A 23,092-nucleotide genomic window follows, 5' to 3' on the forward strand; every position below is an offset into this window, starting at 1 on the left:
ATTTAACACATATAATCTTTCTGACATTAATTTAATACCTATTCCAAATGAACTATGTCTTTTTTGATTTATACATTCCTTCTTAGGTGTGATTTTATTGTTTTTATTAAGTTTTTTAAAATAAATTTGTTGCCCCAAGGTTTATCTAATGAAGCCATTGTTTCTTATACACATATATATTTATGGTGTGTATATATAAATATCTAAATGCATTAATATTTCCCTCTAAGTGACAGAAATACTTTAGCCTATAAATGAATAGGCTTCTGAGGATTTAAAACCTATGATCTGTATTTTGTGACTTTTTTGAGTCACAAAAAATATTCATCATGGGAGGAGATTTGGCTCCTATGATCCCAACCCATTATTATCTATGAGTACAGAGAATGTAGTTCAGTTCTCTGCAGGAATTGTCCCCTGCGAATATTATAGTATCCAGAAAGTAAGGCGTAAATCTTAAGGTAGTCTATAAGTATGCATCTAGATAACACATTCAAGATGAGTTTTACCTTCTTCAGCTTGGAAGACTGGAAATGTACTCTATGTCTGTCATCATTGATCAAAGGCTGCATTCCCTGAACTTTTTACAGGTGATCCACCAACTTGCAGAGTTTTCAGGAACACACTGCTTTCCATCTACTTAGCTCCATGAGATTTAATGGTACAAATTCTTAGACTCATTCTTAAACCATATTGTGTGTGTGTGTGTGTGTGTGTGTGTGTGTGTGTGTGTGTGTATTATGTGTATTATGTGTATGTGTGTGTTGGTCCTAGGGTTTGAGTCAGGGCCTGGGTGCTGTCCTTTAGCTTTTTTGCTCAAAACTAGCACTCTATCATCTGAGCACAGCTCTACTTCTGGCATGTTGGTGATTGATTGGAGATAAGAGTCTCAGGGACTTTCCTGCCCAGCCTGGCTTTGAACCTCGATCCTCAGATCTCAGCCTCCCGAGGATTACAGGTACAAGCCACTAGCACCTGGCTTTAAACTGTATTCCTAAATGGCATTTGTACTTAGAAGTTTCACTACAGGAAGGGCCAGTAACTCACACAATCAGCAAGACAGAACTTAGATTTCACAAGAGATATTAAGGAGTGAGAATTTCACTTTGCCTCAGTTTCCTTAAATGGTAACAAATAAAGTTGTGAATCCTTGGATCTGACATTCTTTGATTTCCTATATTCTTTGATCAGCAGAGAGACTGAGAGGAACATTACAGAGATGAGACCAGAGGCAGAATAAGATGAGAATCAACACAGATTTAGGCAAAGAATATCATTTTACTTTGATTTTTCTCCCCCAAGAATTCTCTACTTTGCTCTCTTTGTTCATACTAGGGGGATAATAAGAAAATTCGATTTTATTTCTCAAGTTCTTCAAAGAGGAGAATTGAATTTTGTCCCCGGGGAAGACAGCTATTGGTTAAATAAAATTGTAATTTTAACCAAAGAACTTTTATTTTCCACCATTACCTAGATAGAGTCACTGGAAAAAGGATACTGGGCACAAATGTGTATAGGCACTGCTAAACCACAGATACTGGTAGAAGAGCTGTTGTCGATAAAGACACATGTTTTCCAATTTTAAATTTTAGTATATGAGGTTCTGCTACCTGGAATTCTATCTTTCATTTCCTAGCCAATTCTATCTTTCATTTCCTAGCCAATTTAAAATCACTTTACATTGAGAGAATAACTTTATCCTTATATTTTGTCAGGTTTTCCTCTCTAATAGCCCTCTCACTGATAATATGATTGACAGTTCACAGGCTCTATGAAGACACACTGTCCACTGTACTTATCATTGTAGACTTTGAGGTCTGTGTTTAGTGGATCTTTAAAAAAATTAGAGAGTAATTATTTGATATGAAAGATTTGGTAACTTGGTGTAGGGTATCTTCTATATTTCACATGGATGCATCTCAGAAGAGGTAGCATCTGTGCTTGGTTAGGAGAGCATTGTTCAAAGTTGTGTCTTGAATACAGATAAAAAAAATTAGTATGTGTGGTATGTTGGTTCTGTTTGTAATACCATAGGAGATGATGCGGCTGATCGTTATACTTTATCTTTCTCTAGAGCAAGGTTTACAAAGTTATCTATATTAAACTTATGGTATGTTTGGGATCATAGCTTCAACTTCAGGACTGCTGACATGGTGAGATGCCTAGGTCTTTGCTGTGGGATGTTGTCAGCAGCCCTGGCGTCTAATCATCAGTCATAAATGAATAGCCCTCTCAGTCCCTACAAGTAGATAAGCAAACATAAATGTTGCAAAATATTGCCAAATACCCTTGGGGAGAAAGTCAGTCGTGGCTGAATATGACTGTTTGAGAGAAAAATAAAACCACTTGACAGGTTCAAATTAATATAGTAGCCTAAGTGGGAAAGCATGACTAAAATGCTAGTAGGAAGCTTTTCCAGTTGCCTCACAATGAAAAGACTGGTTGGCCATGTTAGTTTCTCATTGCATGGCTCAATGAGAACATTAGTAATTCAAATTGCTGTCCTTCTTAATGGTTTTATTTTTAAGTTTTGACAATATCTTAATCTATAATCATTCCCTAGGGGAGTGCAAGTAAAAGTCTCGTCTTTTGTATATCAAGCAAATCAAGAAATAATAGGCCAGCATAGGTCAGACTTCTAATATCAAAAATGTTATGCAGATTTCCCACGCCTTTAATTAAGTCTTTTGAATTCAGTTTTGTTTCTCTCTTCATAGCCTGCTTTAATATGAGTGTGTGAACTAATCTACACTGAAAAGCATGAAAAGTAAAAATAGGCAAAGTTCTAAAGAATTCTAGCTGTAGTAAGTTGAGAATTTTATTTTTGAAACTGCTACTCACAGCATAACTTTCTATATGCTTTCAGAAACCAGGTCCTTGGTATGTAGAGGTAGGCTAGGCATAATGTTTTAGGCAAATGGACTTTACCTTTCACTTGAATGCATACTCCAATGGCACTGTTGGATGTAAATAAAAGCAGATCAGAGCAAGGATAGGCAATTATTTGAAGATGGAGTATGCAGGCAATTAAGTTGGGAATTTTTCTGCTTCCCAGTTAAATACAAGAGTACTCCCAACTGTTGTGATTTTATGATGACATCTGGTCTCTATTTTCATATCAATGAAATGGTTATATTAGTAATACTTCACTTCTACTGTGGCATAAACTTAACTTCTACTGTGGCATAAAACATGACTCAGATGACTGTGTCCAAAAAATGGTGTTTACACTTGACAGCAAATTAATAAACCTACTAGCACATTTCAAATGCCTTTATTGTATTTTTGCTTATTCTTTCAAACAAATGCCAAGCAGAAGAGAAAAACAAACAACGTTACCTGGGCACTATAAATCCAAGGAAAAGTAATCCTAAAATAAATTCTCTATACACAAATCTGTTGTCTTCATATTCTTTTTGCTTCTAATTTGTTTTTTTTATACTCACATGTCAAACATTTTATATATTTTCTTAAGCTGCTCTTTTAAAAAATGAAAACATAAGCTTGGTTTCCAAATGAGTAAAGTGAAAACTCACAACTTCTTTTTTTCTATTCTATTCTTTTTATGCTCCATTCCATTTTTAAAAATTGGACCCTATGTTTGTATACAAGTAAACGAATCATTCTGGGGGCAACTTTTGGAATAATATATAGAAAGGATTCTGAGACACCCCAAGAAATATCTCAACTATTAGTGTTGGATGCAAAAGACCAAACTTCAAGCCAGAAAGGGATCACTAGACATGGCTCCAAAGGGTTTGGTGCTGAGTTACACAGCTCTGTGTTTTGTGAGTACATCAGTGTATGTGTAAATGAGTCTTTCTACAGGAAATTTTACTTTTCAGTGAATATGCATTATACAGCTGATAGATTTATAGAATCAAATGCTGATTTGGATGATGGTCATAAATTGATCATGTCACATCCCCCTCTTTCCCTAAAGAAGTGTTTTTTTCTTCTAGCCTGAACATTACTTTTCAGCTGAAAATGTCAATTTTAAGCTTTTCTCAGACAGCTATAATGGAGAAGTTCAACTTCCAAATGATCCTTTATGTTGTGAATTCATAATAATTCTTAAATAAAAGAAATGACAACAGAATTGGAAAGAAATTCTTGAGACTAACATGAACCAAGGAAGCTATCATCAATTCAATTTGTAGCTCACCTGGGCATTTTGCCCATGAGACAGGAATTTTCAGATTTATTTTATTATTTTTCAGTTCAATGTATGGAAGTGTAGGTTTGGGAATTTACCATGAGTTTTTGTGAGCATGTCTTTATTCCACACAAAAACTTTCTACACAATTTAAATATTTTTTATTTTATTTTAGGGATTACCAAATAGAGGAATAAAAATCTTAAACCAAAGCACACCATGTTTCAGGTTGTTTACTGTTTTTGAATCTTAAATACATCGTAGTTCTCTTGAATATGAAGTGAAAAAGAGTTTGAACAAATTTGGCATTCAGGACACAGGCTGGCCTGCAAAATTTAAAGCTATTCCCCTTCAGCCTTATACAATCAATAGTCCTGTTAGATAAAATAGGCTTTTCTAAGAGGAAGTGATTAGGATTACAGAGAAGTATCTGAAAGGTTCAGAAGGGATAAAAAAGATTTAGCTTTATTGCCAACCAGGGTATGCAAAGCAGATTCTAATGAATGCACACACACACACACACACACACACACACACACACACACACAAAGTTAATCATGTAAAATAGTACAAAACCCAATGAAAATGAGAATATTAAAAAAGAGAAGTTATTATGCAAGCAGAAGGTATATAGGTATATTACTCATAAGAACTGACCTCATGACACTGCCAATTTTCTTCTACTGTGATGATAAGAAAGACAAGCTAACACCAGCTGCTCTGAAACCTAACCACCATGATAAATAGACAATATTGAATGTATTAATACATTATACCTGATACCATATGAGACCAGTGTACAGTTCCTAACTTAGTTTTTAATTTTCTTGAAAGATATATTTAAATTTGATGGCTCAAAGAACTTTAGGGTTTTTTTCTTTTTTGCTCCATTTGTTTTCCTGTCCTTTGAGGCCCCTGCTCAGTACTGACACTCTTTGAAGCTTTGTTCTTCAGTATAGACAGATGACTATAACCTATAACCAATGATGCTCTTACAAAGACTTCCTTGGAAAAAAAAAACTTTGGTCCTGTTTCTTGGTGTCTCAACCATATAGATGTAAGGTGATGTGATCAATGAGACATCTCATTGAGGTTTCTTGGTTTCGTAGAAGGTCCTCATCTTTACCTCACGGTATTTATGCATCTACCTTTAACTAGAAGTTCACACTTCATTTTCACCCTTGTCTCTTACACTTCGGGCTGCTCACCTTCCAACAGGGTACAGATTTCAGTGCCAATGCTTACAAATCATCCCTGGTAAAATGAGGGCTGTGCATTCCTCACGGTATTGAGGTTATACATTTTAACCTTAGATGAACCCTAACTACTGAGGAATTATATATCAGGATATTCTGAAGAACTGTCCATGTATCCTGCTCCTCCTCCTGGCCTGGGAATCAAATCCAGGGCCTTGTGTTTGCTAGGTAAGTGGGCTATCATAGAGTTCACACCCAGCCACTGACAAAGTGTTTTTAATTGGTGTCTTATTAAGCCTGCCAAGTTGGATTTCATGCTTTATAAGAAACAAATATACAAGGCACTACTGCTTTTAATGTAAGGTTATTGTCGGCATGTCACATCATTTCCCTTTATCAAGATGAAAAGATGAATTTCTTATCTGCATTTTAGCATGAAAACCCTGTAATTTGTCTAAGCAACTGACAACCTCTGGACCTTTGGATTTCATCTTGTTTCCCTTTGTTCTAGAAAGTCCAGATACATTTTCTGGGGTGCTTTGGTGATCTTTTCAGGGAAGCAGCCCTGCCTTTATGTTATTTCACAATTACTACTACTTTCATTAATAGATTTCTATCAGGTAATAATACCTGTATCTGATTTCTCTAAGCCTTTGAAGTGTTTTTGGAATAAGACAATCTATAAGTGAAAGAATAAATAAATGAATAAGTAAATGATAGAGAGTGTGCAGAAGTGTAAATTGAAGGGAAAAGAAAAGGTCCAATGTTACTTTCAAGCCCTGAGGTCTATTTGAAAGATTATCTCCCATGAAACCAAAGATAAGGCTGACCTCAGGAACAGTACAGAAAACTGCTCGGCATGCTCACCAGAAATTGTTCCCCAATTTTGCTGTTTAGAAGTGTCATATTAATCCTGTATCTCCACCTTACCTCATCTCATCATGTGGGAATTTGGATCTCAAATCCTACACTGTGTGCTTGCTTTCTGAAGCTTATGAAATTCTCACCACAGTGAGTGTTAAAGGTTACTCTTTCACACACGCACGTGTGCGCACGTGCACTAAGCGGAGGACAACACTAGCTTGAATCTGAGTAATAATGGCAATACAAGAATAGCTGCTCCAAATGGCTGTGCTTTATCCCACTCCTGTAATTGTTACTTTTAATGTTGGGGTCCTTTTGAATATAATGACGTTCTGCACATTCATCGACTTATTAGTTGACCAGGAATGTCTACATCATAGTCACCCACATTATTCACATGGTTTTGAACAAATATAGACAAAACCTGGAAAAGTTAAAAAAAAAGTCAAAAGTAATTTCAAAACCAAAATAATTGAATTCCTACATGCCCAGTTCATTCAGAGAAACTCCCAGAGGGTCCCACCGTAGTCCCAGTTGGGTTAATTGTGTGATCTGCTGAGTGCTTTGTTATCCTTAATTTTGTGACAATGTGCCTTCCAAAATGCAAATAGTACTCCAAAGCATGATAAAATTATGTAAACGCTCCCCAGCCAAAAGGAGCATGCAAAGTGCATTATTTAAGTAATAAACTGAACATCTTAAACTTGTTCAAAGCAGCATGTCATTAGTAGGGGTTGAGTGGCATTGTGGGAAAAATGAGTCAAGCATCCACATTATTCAAGATATTGAGAATGAAATATGATCTAGTTTTTGGTGATTTGTATAATAGTAATTTTTGTGACAGTACCATAAGACTATGCTATATGATTTCAAGTGATGCATGCTCAGACCTACTGTACCTATTATAGAGGTAAATTTTGAGAGGGTTTAGAGAGTTCTATGCATTCTGAATGTTTATGAATTTATTTCTCTCAAGGACAGTCCCCTTGAAACTATATACATGCATATAACAATTGTTTAAAATTTTAAAATTAAAATTACAGTTTAATGACTTTCTGTTAAGTGTGATTTATTAATAATAGCTCTGAATGATAAAATTTAGTTGGCACTATTATAATGCTCCCTGCCAAAAATGATCCTTCACTCCATATTCTATACTCTTTTTATTTTGACACACTTCAAAGCTTAGATCTATTGCTATAAAAACCATTTTGATTTATAAAATCACACTGATTAGTCCAGTAATCCTTGCCTTCTGAAACTTTCTGGGGTTTTCTTTGCTCATTACTATTTTTCACTCATTCAAAGATGGATCTTTAATGCTTCTAAAATGAGTCATAGGAGGAAAATAAAATTATAAGAAAATAACATTGACAAGGAGGCTATGGAGTTTCACATGGTTCCTATCTAGTTTGTTGGGCCTCAGTTTTCTTATCTGTTAAATGATGACATTCATATATTTGAAGGATAACTCTGCCTTAAATACTGTTATTTATTTATTTATTCTTATGTAAGACCTTAAGAAGTAATAGTGGGAGAGAATATAATTAAATTCCATTATAGGCCTGAATGGATATTTACAGAAATATTTTCAATGTTTCAAATATTTAAATGCTTGTTTAGAGGGTTTTCTGGACCTTACTACTCTTTCCTTGCCATTTTGTTACAATGCCAAGAAGATTATGCTGAGATTTTTTAAGCTGATTATTTATAATAATTTTTTGTGGTATTTTCTATTGAACTATTCTTCTTCCTTAAGGTATTTTCTTGATAGTTTTATGCTGTGCACTTTTGAGAAATGCTTCACAGAGGTAACAACCCAGCATCAATCCTTTCCTGTTAATTGGGCCCTAGATGATGTCATGCACTTCCTGTTGTTCAATTTGACCAGCAGGGGGACTTTTATAGGCCACAAAGCACACATTCCAAATGCAATCATAGTTTGAGAACTTCTTGGAGACATAACAAGATGTTATGGTCTATGTGACCCTCCGCCTCACCTCCTCCTCCTCCTTTCCCTCCACTTCCACCCCAGCATCACATATAGAATTCTTATCCCACCGCCTTTTCCTAGTTACTCACAATTCAGTAATAGTGCCACATATGATTTTTATCACAGGTATACAGATAAATCACAGGAGAAAACTTCACCCTAGAATCTTCACGTAAATATATATGTATTTATATAGGAATCTAGATAGTAGTATGTGTTTGTATATAGGAAAAGAAATATATAATAGCATAGATCTACATATATATGTAGGTAATTACATATTTTATACATATTACATATAAAATATTGCATGTAATATTTATAATGAATATAAGTGACAAATATGTATGCAGTGCATTTATATATACTAATAGAAATATTATATCATAGGTATACACGTTTATATATTTTTATGTAGTATCTTCATTAGTAGTATATGCACATGCAGAAAGAGAGAAAGAGAGACAAAGCCAGAGAGATTAGCAAAGATAGCAGACCAAATAACTTAGGCTTCCTGTTACAAAAGCCAGAAAACTGAAATTAATGGTTTTGCTACTATCACTCTCAATAATGCTGATGTGTTTCTAGCCTGACCATCAGAGTTCCAGTAAATATGTCAGACTGTAAGAATTCAGCTCCCTATCTCCCCTTCAAGATGGAGGCTGGGGCTGAGTATACTTGGAAAGAAAATACTGATGACAAGAAAGGCTAGGAGATAATTTGTAGCTAGTGCTGCAATGTGGATCAGGAATTTGACCTTGGTGACAGATGGGCTAACAGCCCACAAAAGAGACAGGATAAAGAATGTGCTATCTTGAAGGATAAAGCCATAGTAGGCTTCCTTGCCAGAATGTGGGAAGCAGATACAGTGATTGAGAACAGGGTAATATAGAGGTCTGGGCACAGTTCTGGAGCCGTTTTGCTCAAGGCTACTGCTCTACCACTTGATCCATACCTGTGTTTCACTTCTTGGTAGTTCATTGGAGATCAGAGTCTCACTAACTTTACTGCTGGGGCTGAGTAGCTGTGCATACAGATGTGAGCCATCAGCCTCCTGACAAAGCCAGGGATCTTTGATCTCCATAGGAAGAGATAAGAAGAAAGATTTATAAGCAAATGTATTTTAGTCTTTTTGGTGGTGTTAGGTATTGAACTGAGGGCTCTTTCGCTTGTTTGGCAAGCACCCTACTACTGGATCCTTTCTCTTTTTGCTGTCATTTATTTCATTTGTTTTTCAGCCTGGGCTGATGGTGCTTCTGTCTTTGCAGCAACTGGGATTACAAGCATATGCCACTACAATTGATAGGTATATGTTCAATTGAAAGTAAGGAGCTTAATGGTCATTTGTGCCTAGTTAAATTTAATTACACAGAAGCAAACCAAGTTCCTCACACTTAATTGTAGAAGTATAAATGTTAAATTTCACACAGCACATTGTGTAGCAATATCTTTGGATGATCCAGTGATGATACAGTAGAACAGACACTGTGTAAAGGATTGGACACTGGAAGACATTACGTGATATACCCATGCACCATGCTGCTCACCACCAACCACTTGTGACAGACAATGGTCACTGAGAGATTATGTTATATGGGAAAGAATCACAAACACCAGAAATACTCTCATTGTAGCACTCTTTTCACTGAGACAATCTGCCTGCAAACAATTGCATTAGTAGTATAGAATTTACTCTACAGCCTTGTTAGCTTTAACAAAGCCTTTTAAAATTAGATAAAGAACAAAAATAGGCAATAAAATAGTTATTCCCAATGCCTTAATACAAATGAGGTTTCTTCTGAATTCACTAACAGTTCTTATCCATAAGTAAAAATCAATTGTATAAATCCAAATCCAACATAGGGGAAAATCATACACCATGCTCTATAATCATATACTATTTTCATCTTCTATTTTAATACATGAATTTCATCATAAGGATCATATAGAATGGATTTTCCATTCCCTAAGTCTGTACAATTCTTTTCTTAACCATTTTCTCCTATTGAACATTTACAATGGTTTATGAAGGTTTTTTGCCAATTCAGTGAGCACGTATAGAAACAGCCTTAGGGTTCAAATATATCCTGAGAACAAAAGGAACACATACTACCCAGGATTCAAAAGCCAAATGTTGCCTTTAGACTTGAAAGATGGCTCTATCTTACTAGAAAATGAAGTACAGTCCACTTTTTATAAAACATAAATACAGCCAAGTCATCAAATTGCAACTTCTATTCAAAAATTGTCAAAATATATAATCATACATTTTTGAAGTTTGAAATTCAATTAAAAAAGGAAAAGGAAAAGAAATCCTTAAAAGGTGTGATTGAGTTTTTATTTTTTAAATATGTGTTTCACCATCCTTCCTCCAATTTGAATTGTGAAGTCCTTTACCAGCTCTGGGAAATAAGTATTGATTTTTAAAAGCATATTTAAACAATTTTGCTAAGAAAGGAATTCTTGCAAACAGTTTGCTATAATTTTCCATTCAAGGACGTTGGCAGTTAATGCCTTTAACAGGCTACATTACAATGCTTGAATCAATACTCAAAAGTTAAATTGTATTTAATTAAGTACAAAAGGTATATAATAGTTGAAAACAAAGATGCTAGTGGATAGAAGTAGTAAGCTCCTTATTTTCTGTAAACTCATTGGAGAATAATAAGGAAGATTTGGTCATCACACATCAGCCAATAGCAATTTTTATATAAAGCTTATTTAATGACATTCTAACATTAATGGTTGTTGTCTTTAGTGATATTCTTAGAAAACTCATCATATAGCATACTGTATACCATGGACAATAGTTTTTCTTTCTATATCTCTCAATATAATTAATTAGATCTTTCTATATGATAGATGATAGCAGCAAGAGTAACAGCCTTTAATTTTTATTTTAATTTTTAATTTTTAATTTTTTTGCCAGTCATGGTGCCTGAACTCTGGGCCTGGGCGCTGTCCCTCAGCTCTTCAGCTCAAGGCTAGTGCTCTACCACTTGAGCCACAGCACCTCTTTCAGCTTTTTCTGCTTATGTGGTGCTGAGGAATCGAACCCAGGGCCTCATGCACAAAAGGCAAGCACTCTACCACTGAGCCACCTTCCCAGCCCCTCTTTAATTTTTAAAGAGACTCATTCTTAAATCAGTTTTAGATTAATAGAGAAATAGAGAAAATACTACACAGTTTTCTCATTCTCCACCTTCACTTTCCCCTGTCACTACCATGTTACATTAACGTGGTACATTTCTGGAAAAAGTTTTCCTGTTGATCCATACCACATACATTATTATTAAGGAGTGTTCGGTTTTATACAGTGTTCTTTGTTTCTATGCCATGCCATTTTCTGCATTGGATATTACATTCTATTTACTCACTGTGCTTCTTTAGGCTTCCTTTGGCCGTGCCAATTTCCCAGACTTTCCTTTACTATTTTATGCCCTTGATTCTCCATGACTTTTTGGGGGCCATCTGTTCTGTAGAGTACTCCCCTTTCCTGGATAAGAATGTGACTCTCACATTCTCTCAAGTGCAAGTGGATGACTTACCACTTTTGGTTGTGTGTACGCATGTGCCCATGTGCCAGCTTGGGGGCTTGAATTCAGGGCCTGGGCACTGTTCCTGGGCTTATTTTGCTTATGGTTAGCATTCTAGCACTAGATGCACATCTCCATTTCTCTGTGTTTTGGTGCTTAATACAAGTCTAATGGACTTTCCTATCTAGGCTGGCTTGGAACTACAGCCCCTCAGATCTCAGCCTCTTGAGTAAGTAGGACTACAGGTTTGAGATACCAGTTCCCGGCTGATTTACCAATTTTGATGTTTACCTTCATCACTTGCCTCTTCTGCTTGAAGGATTTGTTCCTCCCTCCCCCCTCCCTCTCTCCCTTCCTCCTCTCCTTTCTTCCTTTCTTCCATCCTTCCTCCCTCCCTTCCTTCCTTTCTCCTTTTTCCCTTCCTCCCTTTCTTCCTTTCTTCCTTTCTACCTTGCCCATTTCCTTTCTTCCTTCCCTATTTCCTTTCTTCCTTTTTTCCTTTTTCTTTCCTTGTTTATCTATTAGTATAAACTCAAGAGAGGCCCATCATTTGGCTCATGCCTTTGTTTGCATATCCATGCATGATATTTGGGGGAGCATCTCTTTAATTTTGATATTACAATATATTCTTGGATCATATATATTCTTCATCTCCCCTGCTTTAGAATCATTTATTTAGCATTTATTTATCATTTATCCTAGATGCCAGATGTTCTTGTTACCAGGATATCATTGTTTTAGGCTTTTGCAGTGGACAGAGCCTAGAAATATACTATGAATAAAGTAGACTTATTATTGTCTATACTTCTGATTTTTCAGTGTAATAAATAATACACTTTAATACATTCTTCTTTGCATTTTAAATGAAAATGGTAATAATGTGATTCTATAACTTGCCAATAGAAAACAAGTATCAGATATTTATAAAATGAAAATAAATATGCAATGTGTCTAAAAATCTATGTTGTCACCTTTTGAAATACTATTCAGTAGAAATTTTAGAACCTGTCACTAGACTTTTATGTGTTATTCGATTTCATGTTTTGCTTCCACAGTCAGGAAGGTGATGCACTAGTAATTTAACAAATACTGTAGCATGGGCTGATCTTTCACATTTCTGTAATCAACAATGTACCAAATACAGGCAACACTGAGAAAGCTCAGAGAAAGTAGTTTCAAGCTATTGCAGAGGTATATCTGTGACACTAATTTATGGTCAGTATAAGTTGACTTCATCTAGTCACTGTTGATGTCTCTTCATTCCAATTTGTAGCTAATCCTATCTTAGATTTTCTTTTTTTTGGGGGGGGGGGTCCAGTCGTGGGGCCTGAACTCTGGGCCTGGGCCCTGTCCCTCAGCTCTTCAGCTCAAGGCTAGCACTCTACCACGTAAGCCACAGCGCCACTTCTGGCTTTTTTCTTTTTGCTTATGTGGTGCTGAGGAATCGAACCCAGGGCCTCAAGCATGTAAGGTAAGCACTCTACCACTGAGCCATCTTCCCAGCCCTATCTTCGATTTTCTAAGAATGTTTATGTAGGATTATGCAAAACTTCACTAAATGTTCTATAAGAACCACAAGAATGACATATTGGCATGTGACTTGAGAACTTTGTGTTTTAAAAGATTTCAGTTTAATGTTAATTATATTTTAAGTGATATAAATTATGTGTACCTGTACATGGCTTTACATGTACAGTTTAAAGTATAGTTTAAAAATATTTTACATAACAGGGATCAGTGGGATTAAACTAAATCCACTTAAAAGTCTTTATTAAGGAATTTTGAAACAATCCAGGAGAAGGATCTGGGTTATACTCAAGAATCAGCAGGTTTTGTGGCATGTGAGTTTCATTATGTCCAACCTCCAATAGTTTTCTTAGCTACTATTTACTCAATTGCATCCTAGAAGTATGAACTCAGTGAGAAATTAATAATCATGATTCAAATAAGAATCTTCTGATAATTAAGAAGACAGACATAAAAGAAGCAACTTTTAATTTCATTGTTGTCAATATACAAGTATACTTTATCTGAATCTGTAGGCATTTCCCCACACATATGTGATCAGACCAATTGATAATTCTACATAGATCTCCAGCCCAATTCATTAATAAGAGAGAAAGGAGTTATCTTAATTAAGTGCTTATGATATTGTTGCAATTTATATATGATTATCTATTATGTTTACACCAAACCCATGAATTTGTTATTATTTACCTTTTAATGTATAAAACTAGACAAAAAGTTTAAATAATCCTTTCAAGTTCGGTCAATTTTCTCTAAAAGCCATTAGAAAGCGGAAGCTCCTTCTACCAGGACTCTGCCTTCAGTCTTATATTCTAACGAAACAAACATAGATAATCTTTCTAGGTTATATGACTACCAGTGAAACCACAAAAGAAGACAAGAATGCTATCGGGACTATCTGAGTCTCAGTCTTCCTGAAAAATAGCCTAGTAAAACTTTACAATCTGACTAGATTACAGCATGTTAGCTAGATATACATAGCAAGACTTCCTCTCTAATTTTACTGCAGTCCTTTAGCCCTTTTTAAACAGAAATTCTTTCTTCTTTCTATTATCCTCAAGTGTAATCCATATTAAATTTATCATCTAGTTATTCCACAGTTACAAATAAGAACCACTCATTTCTCTTATATCTGATGGCAACTTATTACACACAGCTAAGTGAATACATACCAAAATCTACATATAGAGCATACAGTGGAATTAAAGGAAAGGAGGTTAAAACTTGAGATCAAAATAAGAAGCTTCTAATTCCAAGTACCAACAAGTAATTGGTGTTAGACAAAGACACGGAATCCTACTTCTATCATGGATCACTGGATAAGAAGTTGAGATCTATAGAGTGTTCATATTAGCCCATCAGTATTAACTTAATAAGCGAATAACACAGATAAAGCAGTAAGGCAGAATTGTGTTCATATTAGCCTAGGAATCCCTGTTGATGGAACTATCACATGCTTTTCATAGATCTGTGGAGGATCAGTGTGGATTTCAATCTAATGTAAGGTCCAGAATGTTTCCTAAGGAACTTGTCTATCTTACAATGAATCTCCTTCAAGCCCAATTGACCTTCCTAAACAAAGGCAACTTTCTGCTTCTTGTTCACTGTCTGACATTAGGTATTTGGGACCCTGAGCCAGTTCTCCATTCTCGATGCAACTGATATAATAAATCAAGGGAAGAACATGACCTGAAAACTCTCCAACAATAGTAGTTGACAAGTTTATCAAGTGTTTTCGTTACAGGTCTGATGAATAAGTAAAATGGTAATATAGCTTTTCTAGTCATAGGAACAAAGGCTTCAAAGGAACAGGTGCACTTGTTGTTGTTGTTGTTGTTGTTTTCTTCCTGCCAGTCCAGGGGCTTGATCTCAGGGCCGTAGCATTGTCCCTGAGCTTCCTTTTGCTCAAGGCTAGCACTCTACCTCTTGAGCCACAGCGCCACTTCTCGGTTTTTCTGTATATGTGGTACTGAGGAATGGAACCCAGGGCTTCATGAATGGAACCCAGGGCTTCATGAATGCTAGGCAATCACTCTACCACTGAGCCACATTCCCAGCCACACCTTTTCTTTTATTGCATAGTGTTGTATGCATCACACGAAGACTTATGTCTTGCACCTGACAGAGGAGCAAGAAGTGAAGGGATATTTGTTGAATGAAAATAAGTATCAATACAATGAAAGAATTGAATTCTCAAAGAATCAAGTCACAGGGTTTTATATATTTAAGCAAAACAGATGTTACTTGGATTTGGGGGGATGTTTATATTAAAAATATTAAAATGACACAACAATGTAATAATTGATATAAAATGGATTTTGACCTCTTTTAAGGAAGTAAAGACATTGTAATGATTAGTATTGTCACAATGACTTTCCATACTCTGAATGTAAGTTCCTCAATGTTTTTCATTATATGGAATAAAGTCCTGCTCAAGGCGGCCCTTTACCACATGTACCATACCTCTATTCTTTAATTTTCTTATAAAAATATGTAATATCAACTTTTAAGCCCTGGTTCAAAAATATGTCATAAAACTAATAGGAAATAAAGCAATGATGAAGCTAAAATAAGCAGATATTCCACATAGATAGACGACATTCTGCTTCATGTTCTACTTCTATTAATTTTTATTAATGACACACTGAGGCTTGCAGTGGCTTTAATTCAATTTCTCAGATGAGATTCAAAAGCTTGCTGAAATTACATACCTGCCATTGGGACATATAGCTACATACATAGTAAACATGCTGGTGGGATCCAAGTTCAGTCCTGTGAAGTCCAAGCTGTTTACCAACCAATCTACACTCTACTTTTAATACCATGCATTCACTTCCACTTCTATGAATATATATAAGTATATATATATATACATATATATACACAAACACACATTATATAAATATACCCACATATATACCTGTATATACATATATATATATATATATACACCATATACATGTACCAACCACTCTACACTCTAAGCTTAATTCCATGCTTTCAGCTCCACTTCTATGAATACACACACATATATAAACACACACACATATATATCTACATATCTACATATATGTATATATACATATACATCATATATATATACACCAACCACTCTACATTCTTCTCTTTTTTAAAGAATTTTATTGTAAAGGTTCTATACAGAGGAGTTACAGTTACATGAGTCAGGTAATGAGTACATTTCTTTTAGAACAGTGTCAAACCCTCCCTCATTCTCTCCCGGTTTTTCCCTTCCCATCTCCCCTCCCCTCCAAAGTTGTAATGTTCATTTTCAACATAGTGTCTAGTGAGTATCATTGCTGCATTGATTCACCCTTTGTCCCACTGTTTCTGTGCTTTCTCTCCTCCTCTCCAAATCAGATAAACTTATATACAAATCATAGGATACTCTTAATCTCATGATTTCACTTCCACATACATACATATGCAGAACAAGAAAGATATGAAGTGTCATTCAATGTGTCTTTGTATTATTATTGTAAATATGGGACATGTACTTTAGAAGTTGTATATGTACATGGAAGTTTTTCTTCCATTAACAGTAACGGACAACCATCTACAAAGATTGCATAAATTCTCTTCAACCCATTCGTAATAAGTTGACTGTCCACTTAGGAGGATGTCTGTGATGGTAAAGCTCACAACCCAACTAAAAGTGTGTGATTCTGATTTTGTGTATGTGTAGTACCAGGAATGCCCTCAGCATCATCACAAAATTCTCAACAGCCATCTCTGTTTATCTACTACGTAATTTTATGTAAAATTTCTCCATTGTAATACTTAAGTTTCAGGTACCATACCCAAAGGACCCCATTCGTGGCCATTAACTTCTGCATAAAATTCTAACAGTAAGATTTTTTTACCCTCATATATGTTCACAATATGTGCTAGAATCATGAATATGCATTTTCAATTACTTGAGAAATATTTACTATGTGTGAATTTTAAGCTAAGTTTTATATGTTTTCTCAATAGCTTAAGTTTAGGCAGACACTTCTGCAAATCAAGAAGTGAGTGGTCATTTTTTTTCAAATATTTGAATATCTTCTGCATATAAGGATAATACTAAATGCCTGATACTTATGCTAAACTTTACCTTGGGATATTTCAAGTGGTCAGAAAAAAGAAAGACATGCAAGTTAATCGAGTCCCTTTCTGTTGGTTGGTTGCAGAGTTGGTGGGCTATCAGAAGAGAAAGTTCCAGAGATGAAAATAAAAAAAACACAATTTCATTCTTCACACACATATGCAGACACACACTTGCTCATGGATAGTGTTTATTCACTGTTGAACTAGACTGTCAGAACACACTCACTGTAAAAGGCAAGTGTTCTCTGAGCAAAAGCTGGTTTCCATGGTGCTGAATTATCCACCTAAAAAGTATGTACCAGTCCTTAGGTACATTCTGGCTATCGATGTGCCCAGGCCAGCCACAGGTCACCCAGGGCCATAGCGGTGAGACATTTGTACTGAATAGAAACAACACGGGGGCATGCAATTTCACTTTATGCATTTCAGCTTCTGTTTAGGGGGAAAAATTCCATTATCTTGTGGCTTATATGTTAACAGGTCAGTGAATCATGTTGCTTGTTTTCACTTTGAAAGCTACTTTCAAATGGTTGATTTTGCAACTTAGATACATACTCAGCTCTGTGAACAAATATGTCTTAAAAGCATCCTCGTGTGCCTTCCTCATCTGTTTTAGTTTTGTGAGATGAAGGAAAGGCAAATGCTACCTTGTGTGTGTTGTATAGGAAGGGGGAGATAGGCTGACAGTCATTTCTAAAAATCTCTTAAGACTTGTACCTTCCAAGTTTAACACACACAGGCCAGAATACCGATTAAGTTAACAGGCATTCCAAATTCTAACACATACTCATTACTTATCTTATATTGTTCACAAGAGTACAATTGATTTCATCCCCAATCTGGGAGACTAAAGCTTGAACAGATTTCCGGCAAAGGATCTTTAAATTACGACTAGTGGTAATTTTTTTTTTTAAAGAACCACTTTAGAATTCAGTACAGAGTTTCAACTGTTTGACCAATGGCTGTTATTCTACATATCAGAGAAAAACATGAGTCTATATAGTAAAAGTGGATTTTTTTTTTAAATTTCTTGACAGATAGACTTCACGTGTCTGGAGAAAATACAATCCCAAGCAGAAACTTCTAGTCTGGGAGAGATAGCATGGTTACAGACATAATTATAAAGTAAAATCCATCAGAACCTTATTGTTCTTGTTATTGCTATTTGAATGAAAAAAGTTCACTAGTTGAAGGTCATTACTGAGTTGGGCTCACTATCAGAGTGTTAGGGGACACATTCCTGTAAATTCGATCAATTCCTAGAGAGGCTGTGAATTAGAAGCTCCCAGAACTCAGGACTTCACTCTTGTGGCTAAACTGGGAGTAGGAAGAAGCTGGGAGCCGGGTGTGATGTGGGAACTTCACTTGTAGCTCTCTGTGACTATATACCTCAGGACTGACCAGGGAAAGACACCCCCAAAAATAAAAATAAAAAATAACAAATACTGGTTTTAGTTGCAAAGGGAAAGAAGCTCAATAAACATTTCCAGCTCCCCAAGCCTGGAAATGGTTCTGTGCCTCCGCTAAACAAAGGTCGGTTGTGAACCCTTGGCCTTCCAGAAATCTCAACTGCCTTCATATGAGTTCAAAGCTCGGTGTCCTGGGAAGTTAGCAGGATTGGAGACTAAATTATCCCGTTCACTGGGAAAGATGGGGGGGACCGGAAGGAAACTTACCGGCGAAATGACTCTCCCAAGACTTAACACACTCAAGACCTCACTTACAGAACCTTCTGGACTTGGTGGACACCCTTTAGAAGATCTCAACTTAGAACACTTGGAAGCTGCTGGGCTGATAGACTCCTGGGGTATCTCCTAGCCCCAGTGATCTGAGATCCCAGATAGAGGTCAGCTGGCCGGGGTAGGGAAGAGGGGTCGGACGCGGACCCGTGCTGTGGACCTGAGCTGGTGGACAGTCCGGGTCCACTCTGCCAGGCTGGGAGATCCCATCCTGGAGCTGCGGCGCCTCTTGACCTCCTGCCTTAGAAGGGGGTGCCAAGCCAGCGAAGCTTGGATCCCCGCATGGCTGCCTATATTCTTGGTGATTGAAAAACCCGCCAAGCGTACCTCCTGGAGAAGCAAGTGGGGTGGGGGGCACCCTCCAGAAGGAAAGCAGCCAAGGATCGCCCCCTGCTACCCACTTCCAACCCCCTTTCCCCCAGAGCCTTCCAGTGCTTTCCTGACCTCCACCATCCCCGACTTGGTTCCCCGCGCTGGCGCGCACCGCCTCACCAGGGACCCGCTGTGCCAGCGCTGGCCACGGGGAGCAACCGAGACCCCAGCCCCAGCCAGGCAGCCTGGAGCGCTCGCACCCCGCCCCCCGCCCAGCCCACCCCGCCCGGACCCGGGCTCACTCACCGATCCTGAGCACTTGAGGGGCGGTCTGCGGGAGGATGTAGCCGAGGAAATAGAGAAGGGTCCAGCCGGTGTCCCTGCTCCACAGCCCGGGCTGCGCCAGGACCATAGTACAGCGCCCCATCTTCCCCCAGCTTCTTATTTCATGCTGAGGCACAATCGTGGCTGCCCGGCTGCGAGATGCTCTCCCACCCCGGCGGGGTCCCCGCGCCTCATCCTCCCCGGAAGGCTCTGGTGGGTCTGCACCCCGTTCCCTTCCCCTGGTGGTGCTGGAGCGAGGAGCGGAGACGCGAGGAGCGTGGGAACAGGGGGGAGAGCTCCACCAGGCAGTGTTCCTGCCGCCGCCGCCGCTAGCCCATCACGGCTCCTCCTCCTCCTCCTCCATGAAGCGCGCGCCGGGAAGGGCGAGCGCGCTGGGGCCGCTGGCGGAGCGCAGAGAGCCGCTGAGCAAAGTTGTGGCTAGCCCGGTGGTACGGGCACGTCCTCCTCATCCGTCCTCCGGTCCGGACGGCAAAAGTCCGGGGAGAGGCGGGAGGGTGCAGCTGGAGCAGAGAGAAAGCCAGGGAGGGAAGGAGGGAAGGAGGGAAGCGAATCCAGAAGGAAGAGAGGCAAGTGGGTGAGTTGGTTGGTGCAGGGCTCAGAGGTTCCCTGGGAGCCCAGCCACCACCACCGCGCTCTCTGGCTGCCTCTCTGGCTCTCGGGTTCCTTTAGGTCCTGGCTTTTCTCCGCCCCTCGCTGGCCCCACCCTTTAATTTATCGCCCGCCCCCTCGGATCCAGACTTCTCAGCCAGCTCCTCTCCTTTCCCTTCGGCCTCAACTTTGTGCTGTGCTCCTGGAGAGTCAGTCCACAGAGCTCAGATCTAACCTATTGGGCCAGGCAGAGGCAGTCTAGAAACCACAGCAATGTCCCTGCTCTCCCCAGGAGGGAAATGTGAAGTGAAGACATGGCCAACTATCCATTGCCCCCCGCCCCCCCGCCCCGTCTCTTGATGAAAAAATTAAAAAAATCGTCTTCCTGGAGAGCCAATAGTTGGGAAAATATCAGAGTTCCCGGTTTTCACTCTTGACAAGGATGAAGAAGAGAAGGAAGAGGAGAAGGAGGAGAAAATAAAAAAGGGAAGCTTTTAGTATTCTAAGATGATAGTGACTTTTTGAAAAAAAATTCTTTCTTTCTTTCTTTCCTATTTGGACAGGAGATAATGTCTTGTAAATTGCTTCCATTTACAAGCAGGAGTGAGGAGGAAGCCACTTCCAGCGCGCTGCTTTTCTTAATTTCTTTTGACTGTCACATTTGAACACTGGAAATAGGCTATTTTAACAATGTAGGTTTGGAGAAGGACAAGGACACTTCTCTGGGGAAATCAGAATCTGATCATGTTGGCTTAATTTCCTTTGAGCTTTGTGGGGAAATGTTCTATATATGTGTTTACTGGTTCTGTGTTAGCATCTCATAGAGACTTATTTTTCTTTTAATAAGAAAGGGTTTTGGAAAACGGACCTAAACTATGTGAATCTGTAAGAAAATCATCCCTAGATCTATGAGCCTAGAGTGTAATATAAATACAAAACCGTCTTTCTTTCTTTCTTTTTACTAATTATCTTTAAGTAGTTATGCAAAAGAGTTGTCACTGAGCAAAGCACTTTAAGAATACAAACGCATCGTGATCCAAGTTAGGCCTTTCGACACCGGCCTACACACCTTCCGACTTTCTTGAATGCTGTAGTATAAACATTTAAATTATTGACTACATTACTCCCCTCTCCTCTTCATTTTTTCTACCCTTCTTGCTTGGCCTCACCTTTTGTAAGTTCCTGGATTGGATCCTTACATTTATCTTTTACAGACAACAAAGTTGCTCTGAGTAGTTATCAGACCAGCAGCAACAAAGTGACAGACAATTCAATTTTAGGGTTCGCCCTCTATAATTTTGAAGTGCTTGTTGCTGCACATAACCTGCACTACACTGACTGATGTACTCTCCAAGATGTACATTCCTCATCTATAAAATGAGATTCATAATGTTATGTAAGGACCATTGGAGGATTGCATGAGTTACTGTATATGCCATTATTCCTAAGGCCCTTATTTCTCAGTATATCTCACTTTTGGCTAAGCAAATCCGTATTTGTATTTCTAGTTTTAATATGCCCCCAAATGGCAGAGGCAAAAGTATTTTGTTGGGTTGGAGTAAATCAACAATACTGGCCTGATTAATAGTATGATGAGAATAGTTGGGCCAATGCCACTGAAAGAAATGTTACTACTTTTTAATAATGTAACCTTTGGTATATGAGTAAATAGTACTTTGTTAGTATCATTAGAGCTAGAGATATTGCATTTCCTAAAGAAATAAATGGAACACTTATGCGACTTATCTGCATCTTTAGAATTTTGTAAAGCTCAAAACTAAAATGTATTTCCTTATTAAAATGCTTTCCTCCACTGCTCAAGTACAGAAGCTCATGGTGGTGACTTACCCATGACTGATCATCAGATGCTACTAATTTGCTTCCTGCTTTGCAGAAGGCTTGTGTTTTGTGCATATAAACATCTAGTTATGCTCTGCCCAAAACAACTATGGTAATCACTCTTTTAAAAAGAATTCGGGTGCTCAGGATCAAACCTAAAGCCTTATATATGCTGGGCAAGTGCTCTACCACATGAGCCATGCCGTCAATCCCTTTGTTTTGTCTTTATGCTTTTGAGACAGGGTCTTTTACATAGTTGGTGTGTGTTTATAGCACATTTGAACCCCCATGTCTGGTCTGGTACCGACTCTTGATTTGCAAATTTTCATAGTGTTATCTTAAGAATAACAATATCCAATTGAATGCATGCTGTCTTTCTCCAAAAAAAGCTTAAGTTTAACTTCTTATACCATTGGCAATAATAAACTTACATAGTAGCATGTATCATTGTGTTTCATAGGAGGGCTTGTGGCCTTACCTAGATAATAATCCATTCATAGAAGATAACTAGATAAAGGAAAAATGATTTGTTTTAAAACTAAGCAATTCAAATATTAAAACTGTGTCTTCAAGATGTGAGAGTATGCTTAAGGTGTCTTTATCATGTTATCCAGAGTACTAAAAGCGAACAAATGCATTACTAATTTTTCATTATCAATCCTCACTTCTTAGAGACAGCTTCATACTTTTGTTGTTAGGTGATATAATATAATTTTATAATATCAAATGTTATATTTAAGCCAGGAATTCCCAACTTTCATACTGACACAGCATTACAGATTCACTTCAAAATGAGTTCCACCCTCTATCCAGCTATTAAAACAGCATTCGGATCACTCTGGGTTTCTCTTTTGATATTCCTTCTCTAAGTCTCCTTTATTTTCATGCAC

General features: G+C 37.7%; 1 protein-coding gene across 8 annotated transcripts in view; it reads right to left on the bottom strand.

Moving 5' to 3' along the window:
- The window catches only part of Grik1 (glutamate ionotropic receptor kainate type subunit 1), a 338,127-nt gene extending 317,757 nt beyond the window's left edge, over positions 1–20,370 (bottom strand). For all 8 annotated transcript variants that reach the window (XM_070030540.1, XM_070030544.1, XM_070030546.1 and 5 more), the window contains exon 1: positions 19,737–20,370. In XM_070030540.1, coding sequence (XP_069886641.1) covers positions 19,737–19,857 — 121 coding nt within the window. In that variant the 5' untranslated portion in view covers positions 19,858–20,370. The remainder of the gene's footprint in view (positions 1–19,736) is intronic.
- Positions 20,371–23,092: the final 2,722 nt, after the last annotated feature.

Source organism: Dipodomys merriami, unplaced genomic scaffold (genome assembly GCF_024711535.1).
Source record: "Dipodomys merriami isolate MVZ:Mamm:240054 unplaced genomic scaffold, mDipMer1.0.p SCAF_2, whole genome shotgun sequence".
Taxonomy (NCBI): Eukaryota; Metazoa; Chordata; class Mammalia; order Rodentia; family Heteromyidae; genus Dipodomys; species Dipodomys merriami.